The 10,360-nt window shown below is 65.8% G+C and overlaps 1 protein-coding gene across 1 annotated transcript; it reads right to left on the bottom strand.

Moving 5' to 3' along the window:
* Nucleotides 1-4,254: 4,254 nt before the first annotated feature.
* Nucleotides 4,255-7,271, bottom strand: Thtpa (thiamine triphosphatase). The gene is made up of 2 exons (XM_048362780.1): nt 6,630-7,271; nt 4,255-5,102 (listed from the first exon to the last, which is right to left on the bottom strand). Exons 1-2 carry the CDS (start codon nt 7,171-7,173, stop codon nt 4,945-4,947), a joined length of 702 nt encoding a protein of 233 aa, XP_048218737.1. The 5' UTR covers nt 7,174-7,271; the 3' UTR covers nt 4,255-4,944.
* Nucleotides 7,272-10,360: the final 3,089 nt, after the last annotated feature.

The following is a 10,360-nucleotide window of genomic DNA, read 5'->3' as shown; positions in this document are numbered from 1 at the left end:
ATCAGGAAGCGAGGGCGTCCCGGGGCGCTTGGAACCGGGGAGACGGGGGGGGGGGGGCTCGCCGGCCACCCCCCAGCCCCGCAGCGGCGCTGAGTCCGGCCGGGGGGGGCCCCCGCGCCCCGTCTCGGGCCCCCGACCCTCCGCAGGCCGCTCTGACTGCAGCGCGCGGGGGCCGGAGGGTCCCGGAGCTTCCCCGGCATCTTCCTGCCACGCTGTGCCGAGCCGCTCCCGGAGCGCCACCCTCGGGAAGGCAGAGGCCAGGCAGGGGCACCGGCTCCCGGGGCATGGCGGCACACACGCCAACCCGCGGGCAGCTGACAGCCCCAGCCCCCCTCCCGCCATTCCTGCCCCCCCCCCCACCCCGGGATCCTGCTGGGTGCCGTCACCTGATCGCGGAGCTCTGCCGCCGGAGCCCCGACGCCCTCGGGCACTTGCGAAAGGCGGGCTGCTGGAGGGGCAGGCCGAGGGGCAGGCCGTGGGCCGCAAACCTGGTAGTGGGAGAGGATGGGGGGGGTCCTGTCGAGGAGGACGAGGAGGAGCGCCCCGGCAAGGCCGCGCCCCCCCTGCAGGTGCTCCCCCAGCGGGTTCCGATCCCGCAGACTCCGCGAGCCCTTCCTGCGGGTGGGCCGAGCGCTTCTCCCCCGCAGCCCTGGTGCAGGAACTCCGTGGGCCCCCACGGAACGCCTGCACTCGGCCAGCGCCTTGGGGAGCAGGGGCGCAGGGCGGTGGCTTCAAGGCGGGTGCTGGAGGCCCGCGCAGCCCTAGCTACCCGAGAGCGGGGGCTCGCGGTCTGAAGCCAGCCCAGGCGGGGACGGCTGTGAGGCTCCTATCGCCAGTGTCCTCCTCCCCCAAAGTCGGAAGTGGAGCTGCGGCTGGGGGGGGGGGGGGCAGCACTAGCCAAGCCTGAGTCCAAGTTCCAGGACCAGCACACCGCGCGTGCACACCACACACACACAGACAGACACGCCGTAATCATCCCCCCTCCCCCAAACGCCATGGTTATCCCAGGGCCGGGGGGGGCGGGGGGGGGGGCGTGGGGTTAGGGGAACGCCAAAAAATAAGGGAGGGAAAGCTGGGTGCTGGTGGCTCACGACTGTCACCCTAGCTACTCAGGAGGCCGAGATCTGAGGATCACAGTTCAAAGCCAGCCCCGGGGAAGAAAGTCCGCCAAACTCTTATCTCCAGTTAACCAAACCAGAAAACGGGGAAGTGAACCTACGGCTCCAAGCAAGTGGTAGAGCGCCAGCCCTGAGCAGAAGAGCTGGGGGACAGCGCCCAGGCCCCCCGAGTCCCAGCGTCCAGGACTGACAATCACATTAATTCATTAATTGCTTGAAGAAAGGAAAGAAGGGAAGGGAACGGTACAGAGTCTCCTGACCCCGGCTGGTATTGCTGCTCCCCTCTCAAGGCTCAGGCACCTGTGCAGGTGAGTGCAGGGCGGGAGCCCCCCCCTCCCTAGAACCGCCACCCACCCCTCAGCTCCAGATCCTTCCTCTGCTTCGGGTCCTGGGCCGAACCACGAGGAGAGCAGTGAGGCCGAGAATGACTTGCTGGCCCCGGGCCTCGCACGCCACTCCCCCACTCCCCACGCAGCAGCCGCAGGGTCGCCACCCCCCCCCCCCCAGCCAGGGGACCCCGGGAAGCCGAGGCCCCCTGTGCGGGCCCTGCAAGGGCGCTCTGCTCAGCCCAGCCCTGGTGCGTGGCCCGTGTTCAGGGAATTCCGCTAGATGACGGGGAGAGGAGATGGGGCGGAGGGGCCGGGCAGAGCCCCGCGGGGGGCACAGAGCCCCGCAATCGCGGCTGCCGCCCTGGCTCAGGTGGCACCAACACGGACAGCGCCGCCCTGCTGGACACGGTGCTCACCAGCACCCACAGCCGCTCTGCCCCAGCCTGTGGGGATTCCCCCCACCCCCCCAGACAGACAGACACACAGACCCACGGGGATCCTCCCCGTGCCCCCCAGACAGACAGACACACAGACCCACGGTGACCCTCCCCGTGCCCCCCCAGACAGACAGACACACAGAACCATGGGGACCCTCCCCGTGCCCCCCAGACAGACACACAGACACACAGACCCACGGGGATCCTCCCTGTGCCCCCCCACCCCCCCAGACAGACACACAGACCCACGGGGACCCTCCCTGTGCCCCCCAGACAGACAGACACACAGACCCACGGGGATCCTCCCTGTGCCCCACCCCGGCCCCCAGTCAGGCTCACAGGCCGCCCAATGGCTGCCCCGTGCCCTGTGCTCTGGAGCCGTGTGGTCTCCTGGTGGGGTGGGGGGGGGGGGCGCCTCTCCTACCGCCCCACCTCCCGGCCTCACAGTCTTGGCCGCTTCCTGCTCAGCAGTGACCGGAGCGTTAGGTGCCGGTCAGCTGGATGGCTGAGCCCGGGGTGCCGGCCTGCCGCCCCTCCGGACCCGCCGCCTTTGGGGGCGGTGCCGTGACGCTGGCGGGGGTCTGGGGGGGCGGCCGGGACGCCGGCGGGGGTCTGGGGGGGTCGGTGGCCGGGACGCTGGCGGGGGTCTGGGGGGTCGGTGGCCGGGACGCTGGCGGGGGTCTGGGGGGGCGGCCGGGACGCTGGCGGGGGTCGTGACCTGCCGGCCCCCGAGGCCCGGTTCTCGGCGCGGTGCGGCGGCCCCGGCCCACGGTGCGGAGTGTGTGCGGAGACCGCGGGGAGACGCCGAGGGCACCCGGCGGGCCAGGCCTCCCCGACGGCGCTCGGCAGCTGAGTCGGCGCCCCCTGGAGTCCCGACCCCCCCCCCCGCCCCCCGCGGGCGATGGGGCCTCGGGCACCCTGCTGGCCGCAGAGGGGGGGCGGGGCCCGAGGCGGGGGGTGGGGGGGACGGCGTCGGGTCCCGCGTGGCGTCCCCTAGAGCTGCTCCCACCAGGCGCTGGCACATCGACGCCACCACGCACGTGCTGACCAGGGTGAGACGGGGCGGGGGGGGGGGCGAGCCGGCCCGCCACCGAGGGGCCACCCCCGACCCCTGACCCCCGACCCCGCAGGCAGGGGCCCACGTGCGGGATGGCGCGGTGGCCGGCCTGACCCCGCTGATGGGGGCCCGGAGCTACTCGCCCATTCCGGGCGTTCTCTACATATGTGGCGCTGAGGAATCGAACCCAGGGCTTCGTGTATACCGGGCGAGCACCCTGCCACTAGGGCCATATCCCCAGCCCCGTCCCTGAACGTCTGTGCTCAAGGCTGGCGCTCTACCACTTGAGCCACAGCGCCCCTTCCAGCTTCCTGGTGGTTCATGGGAGATACGAGTCTCATGGCCTTCCCTGCCGAGGCTGGCTTTGAACCGCGATCTCAGATCTCAGCCCCCCCTGTGGCTGGAGAACAGGCAGGCGCCACCGGCAGCTGCCGTCGGTCAGGCTTCGGGCTTCGGCGGAACGGCGAGCTGCTTTGGGTCTTCTTTCACTCCCAGCACCCCTCACGCTCAGATAAGCTCCCATGTGTCCTGCGCCCCTCTGCACCCCTAGACGGGCAGCGCCCGCCTAAGCTTCTGCCCACTTTGTCACTAGCCCGCAGGCATTTCGGGGCGCGGCCGTGCACTCCCCTGCCTCTGTCCTCGCTCTAGCGCCCGTCCCGACCGCAAGGTCTTCGAGGGCGTACAGTGCACCATGTCCTTCCTCCGACCCCCCGAGACCCCTGCACTGCTCCTAGTCACCGTCACCAACTCCTCGGGGGGTGACGTGACCCACCTCACCTGCCGGGCAGCTGTGCCCAAGGCGTGTAAAAATCGGGGTTCCAAGGTGGCCTAGGAGCACCAAGGAAAAAGCAGAGGACGTGCGTGGGGGAACCGGAGGAGGGGGGACCGGAGTGGAGGGGCCCTGGGCGGTCAGAGGAGGGGGTGCCCCCCCGGCCCCCGCCCCGGGAGCAGAGCTGGCGGCTGCGGCTCTTCCAGACCCTCAACCCTAGCGAGGTGAGTGTCCAGCCCTGAGGCCGGGACTCCAGGATGGGGGGGTGGAGGGGGGCTGACCCTGGTCTCCGCCCTCCCCTCCCCAGGCCCCTCTGCGGCTAAAGCTGCGCCTCACCTACCACCACCTGGGCGGGTGCAGGAGATCTTTGAGGCGAACAGCCTGCCGGCGGGACGAGCCAGTGGCATCTACTCCCATCCCCCAGCGAGACCCTACCCGCTCGTGACCAGCAGGTGGCGCTCCGTCCCTGCCTTACCACCGCCGGGGGGGGGGGGGCACACCCTCCCCCCACCCAGGGAAAGCCAAATAAAGCCCCGGGAAGCAGAAAGCCACGATTTCAGTGTATTTGCGGTGGAAAACGTATGCGGATCCCAGCAAGGGCAGAGGCTCTCGGTGCGAGCAGGAAGGACGAATCCTTCTGGAACCTGGGGAACTTGCCTCAAGAATGTTTCGAGTTTTTCCCCGGCTCCTCTCAGGGTCAGAGAACACATCTGCCCTTACCGGGCCACGGGAAGCACTTCTCTCTGGATGAGGACTGGGCCGAGAGCCTGTCCAAAAGAATTCCCGGATTCCTAACAGGGATTTCCAAGCAATCCGCCCACCTTGCTGTTATTCCCCGCGTCCAAGACAGGGGAATCCCTGCTGCCGCCCCTCAGCTGGAAGGCGGTTTCAGAGCCGCTGGCAGAATCGATGGCATCGACCACGGGAGGGGGGTGGCAAGGGATTTTCCTGTGCTTAACTACTGATCACGGCTAAGTGGAAATCCTATAAACACGAGCGGAAATCAATGGAGGCTGCTTAGCAGCCCGGGGAGAGGGGCGGCCCGCAGATTGCATCTGACGGATGAGGGAGCGGCGGTGGCGGGGGGGGGGGGGGGGGGGGGGGGAGCCTCAGGAAGGGCAGCGGAGGAGCCGGTGCAGGAGCTGCCCGCGCGGTGGAGCGGAGGCCCTGCGGGAAGGAGAGGGCACAGTGGGCCCCGGCGTGGGCCGTGCAGGCCCACGATTCCCCTTGCCCTCTAGGAAGCGACGCCCTCGTTCAGGCTGCTGTCGGAGTGCGTCGTGCCCGGTGGCCTCTCTGGAACCGTGGGTTCTAGCAGGCGCTGGTAATCGTCAGGCCGGAAGCGCTGTAGGTACACGATGAGCTTGGCGGGGGCTCTCTCCTGGGTTGGTACACCTGCAGACAACAGAACACCGAAGAAAGACGCCAATGGAGGGGTCACGGCATGTGCTCTTACTGGGCTGTCTGCCCGCCCACCCGGCCAGGATTCCAATGCTGTTTGGAAGGCAGCCCTGATACTCTAAATGCCATCCAACCAGCTGTTTTTGTGTGCCAATACTGTCCCTGAGCTTTTCTTTGCTTAAGGCTGGCACTCTACCACTTGAGTCACAGCTCCCCTTCTGACTTTTTGCTGTTCAGGTGGAAATGAGCGTCTCATGGACTTTCCTGCCTGGGCTGACTTCAAACCTCAGATCTCAGCCTCCTGAATAGCTAGGGTTACAGGCATAAGCTACGGATGCCAAGCACCCAGCCAGCTTTTATAGCCTGTTCAATGCCTCAGGAGACTTTGGAGGTGAGACCTCACAAAGAGCTGCTGAGCAGGAGTATCTGGGAAGCCACTCTCTTCTCCAGCAAAGGAGAAATTGTGAGTGATATACCTAGGCACCCTGAAGACAGAGGATGTCTCATTTATCACCCATCTTGCAATCAAGATTAAAGCCCATCTAGGCAAGCCAAAGCTCATTAGCACAGGAATAAAGCAGTGCAGTGATCTACACAAAGAAAGCAAAGTCTACATGAAAACAAGCTGCTGTGGAGTGAGAATTCTCACCCTCTGAAACTCTGTATGGTTACTGAAAAAGTTCAAACAGTAGCCAACAAGTGTCAGGCCCTGTGAGGTGCAAAACCTCACCCTGTGCGGATCCGCGGTCCACAAGGGAACTAAACATGCAAACAGCACAACAAATCTGCCAAGGCTGCCCCACATAAACGCAGTTTCTTGCCTTTCGCCCAGAGGAGAGCTAGGTGTGGTGGTGCACACCTGTAATACCAGCATTCAGAAAGCTGAGGCAGGAGGAACTTGAGTTCAAGGCCTGAACAACTACATAGCAAGATTCTTTATTTTAAAAAATATATTTTTAAGTAAATGGGGCTCTAAGAATAGAAGTTTGGGGGAAGGAAAGGTCAAAGCTGAGAAAAGAGTGGAACTGAAGGAGACCTGCATGGAAGCGTGAGAGCTAAATGAGAGAATAACTAGGATGAAGACTTAAGTCCAGATTAAGCAGCGACTATGAAAAGAGGAAACTGGATTTGACAGAACTGTAAGCAAAACGAGGCCCTCTTAGAAAACTGCTAATCCCGTTCCTGCTCCAGAAGTAACCCCAGAACTGGGTGCCCGTGGCTCCTGAGGGTGATGGAAGGTCAAAGCCAGCCCGGGCAGCAAAGCACCCGGGACTGTCTCTAGCCAGCAGCAGCGGAAAGCTGGGCGGGGGGTGGCGCTCCGGTGACGGCCGCCAGCCTTGAGCAAGAAGAAGCCAAGTGAGAGCGTCATGGGTGCAAAGAAAGAGAGAAGAAGTCAAGTGGGGCGCCTTGGGCTCAGGCCCCACCACAGGCAGACAGGGATCGCGGGGTCCCCGGCCGGGGCGGGCCGGGGCGAGGCCGTGCGGGCGGGAAGGGCCGCCCCCCGCCCCCCGCCGCCCTCACCGAGCAGGCCGCAGAGGCCGAGGATCCGGTCCAGGGCGCCGGGGACCTGGGCCGCCTCCGGCACCAGGGCCTCGACCTCGCCCACGGCGTAGCCGAAGTCGGCCGTGTCCAGGTCGACCCTGAGCGGCGGGCCGGCCTCGGCGCCCGCGGGCGCCAGCTCCCAGGCGCTGCGCTCCGTCACGAAGCTGGCGACCTCCCGCAGCCCCAGCGGGCCCAGCGCCGCGGCCACGCGCCCGGCGTCCGGCGCGCCGGGCCCCAGCAGCTCCCGGAGCCGGGCCACGATGGCGGGCTCGGACGTGAGCTCCAGGTACTCGGTGTGCGGGCCCGGCAGGCCCGCGCCGCCGGGGCACTTGAGCTCCCAGCCGCGGCCCTCGCGCCGCCGCAGCCAGCGGTCCGCGCGCATCAGGCGCAGCTCCGCCGTGTCGTAGTAGGTGTCCCGGAAGGTCCGCCGGTGGGCCAGGGTGCCCCCCAGCTCCCGCAGGCGCGCCTCGGTGCCCGGCCCCGGCACGAACTTCCGCTCCACCTCGATCACGCCGCGGGCCATCCCGGCGGCGCCCCGGAGGGCGGGCGGGGGGGGCGGGCGGGCGGGCGCGCGGAGCCCCTCGGCCGCTGGGCCGGCGGACTGAGCGCGGCCCGCACCGGGACGCTCGGGGGGGGCGGGGCCGCGGCGGGGGGCGGGGCCGCGGCGGGGGGCGGGGGCGGGGCCGCGGCGGGGGGCGGGGGCGGGGCCGCGGCGGGGGGCGGGGGCGGGGCCGCGGCGGGGGGCGGGGCCCGCGCCGCCCCCGCGGGGCATGCCGGGAGCCCCGCGCCCGGCCCCGGAACCCAGCCGGGCGCTCGGCTCCCGGCCGGGGCCAGCACCAGCGGCCATGTTAGGCCCGTGGCGCCGGTGCCCCGGGTCGGCCCGGCCCGACAGGAACCCCGCGGCGGGCTGGGGAGCGAAGACACTCCCTGAGCTCTGCTGCTCAGCCTCGATACCACCCGGAGTCCCGGGGTCAGCTGGGGTCTCGGGCCCGGGACGGAACGCGGCAGCCGACGGCCCGATGCGTGGCATGATGGGAGATGTAGTTCTGAGGGAGCACTCGCCTCTCCTTCCCCCCCCCCCCGTCGCCATGGTGACCAGAAAGCTGCAATTAGTGCCAGCGGGACTCTGCCCAAAGCTACGCTGGGGATGCGGAGTAGTGGGGAAATTCCTTTAACACGGAGCTGAGGCCTCTGCCTGAGCAGTGGGCCTGGAACACAAGCCACTCAGACAGTGCGTGTGTGTGCGTGTGCGTGTGTGCGCGCGCGCGTGCACACGCCGGCCCCGGAGCTTGAGCTCTGGGCCTGGGCGCTGTCCCTGACCTTCTTTTGCTCAAGGCTAGCATTGGGCCAGAGCTTCACTTCCGGCTTTTTTTGGGGGCGGGGGGGCAGGGGGGTTACTGGAGAGGGGAGCCTCCCGGACTTCTCCGCCTGGGCTGGCGTTAATCTGCGATCCTCAGGTCTCAGCCTCCAGTGGCTGGTGTTGCAGGCCGGAGGCGCCCGGCTGTCATCTGCGGCGGCTTGTTAGGCGCAGGCCCGCGGCCAGGGCTGGCAGTAAGGCCTGAGTCGCTCTCCCAGAGTATCCGAGAGAATCTAATCCGTGCGAGTAAACTATTCAGACCATGTCGGGATGGTAAACTTTACCGTCAGGGGTATTTTGACAGGGCAGTAAAGAGAGTGGAATTTCAACAGCTGGAGACCTGGATGGAGACAGGAACAGTCTTGAGTGAAGCCCCAGAAACTGAAGAGACCCTAGTCAATATGTAACTACACGCGACTACAGATAAAATGGGAGGTTGGAAAATGGCTTGGATGAATGCTGGACTGAAGGCTTTGTCAGTTTCCAGCAGTCTCTGAGCAGTGTTTGTAGGAGGAGAACTACTCAATATTTATTGGAGAAATGGAAATGATCCAAATAGAAAAAACACTTGATCCTTACCACATGTAAGGTCTATAGTTGCCCGTAGGCCTTACCGTGGTCTTCTCCTCTGGGTGAGGTATTGTCTCCATGATGGGTGAGAAGTGCCAGGTTCCCAACCCTGTTCAACCACTTGAGCCGCTGCCCCTCCAGTTCTCACCCCAGCCTGTTTGTGGATGCACTTGATCAGCGGGGAGGTCACTGATTTATAGACATGGCATCTTGAATTTGGGATGGCGTAGATATTAGATGTTTCCTGCCAATGCCCCATGCAAAGCACCCTGGAGCAGGAAGCCAATAGACGTGAACACTTGGGTCCTCCCACTACCCTGCGTTCCATCCATCCTTTGCTCTCCAGTTTTGTCAACCCAGGAAAACTTACTATTTTTCCCTATTACATATGTTCCAATTCTGTGGGGCCAAGGCAGCAGTTGAATGGAATGAAAAGAGTAGACTCCACAGCCAGACAGACCTGGGGGGGAGGGGGGCCCTCAGCTTCGCTTGCTAGAGGCTTGGCATTGGGCCGACAACTCCATGCCCCCCTCGCTGATTTTTCCGGTGGTAAAATGTGGATTGCCTTACAGTTATGTGTTCGAACTTAGTAACAAACTGGTGCCAGATAAGTAGAAATTCAAAACAGTGGTTTTTCTTCCAACCCCCAAGTTCCGTTTTCGTTGCTGAAAAGAAGGAGGACTGAAGGCTCCTCAGGAGGCTGAGGGCTGAGGATTGCAGTTTGAAGCCAATTGAAACAGGAAAGCCCATGAGACTTCTTCTATCTCCCACGAGCCACCCCAAAAAGGCTGAGCAGGGAGCTGCGGCTCAAATGGAAAAGCACTACTGGCTCCCGGAGTCCAGGTCTCAGGAGGGACGGACCGACAGACAGACGCACATAGGATGTAGTGGCTAGGGTGGTCTAGCCTGGTACTATCTTACTGGTCTTTGGCTCTTGGCCTGGTAAGTTGTGCCTTGGTTTATTACACTGTGGGCTGTAACTAATAGGATTAAACATGGTAACATACGCACAAGTACTTAGAACTGTATCTGTGCGGTCAACAAATGGTTTCCAGTGCTGCCGTCGGAGTACAGAGGAGCCCTGGCCAGGAGCTGGCGCACCCGCTCACGCCTGTCCTGCTAGCTAGCGGGGAGGCTGAGACCTGAGGGTCCGGGTTCGAAGCCAGCCGCGGCAGGATGCGCCCTGAGGCGAAAGTGGCACCAGGAGGAATTGCCAAGGGCAGGTTCCAGTCCCCGGCAGGGGGGCAGGAAGACGGGGGGGGGGGGGGGGGGGGAGCGAGGCAGAAGGGAGTGGACGGCTCCTAGCAGCCCCGGGCTCCAGAGCTGACTGGAAACGCGTGCGCGGCGCGGTCGGCGCGGGCCGGAGGCGGCGGGCCGGGCCGGGGTCGGGGTCGGGGCTCGGGGCCGGGCCGGCGCGCCGCGGGGAGCGGGGACTACAACTCCCAGCACGCACCGCGGCGGCCGGGCGCTGCACCTGCTCAGTGGGGCGGCCCCGGGCGCCTGGGTATTGATTATTCCATTGTGTGGGACGCCTCGGCTCCAGCCAGTGAATGAGGCGGAGGAGTGAGGGCCGGGAGGCGGAGGGCGCGGAGGAGGCGGAGGCGGCGGCGGGGAGCGGGCGAGCGCCCCGGCCGATCCATGGGAGCCCCCTCGCGGAGCCGGGGAGACGCGCGCGCCGCAGCCGCGCGGCACTGACGGCGCCCTCCGCGGGCCCGGCCGGCCTCCCCCGGCCTCGTCCCGACGCCCGGAGCGAGCGCGGAGGGAGGCGGAGGCGGAGGCGGAG

This window comes from Perognathus longimembris, chromosome 14 (genome assembly GCF_023159225.1).
Source record: "Perognathus longimembris pacificus isolate PPM17 chromosome 14, ASM2315922v1, whole genome shotgun sequence".
Classification (NCBI taxonomy): Eukaryota; Metazoa; Chordata; class Mammalia; order Rodentia; family Heteromyidae; genus Perognathus; species Perognathus longimembris.
This window is presented reverse-complemented; position numbering and strand designations above follow the sequence as displayed.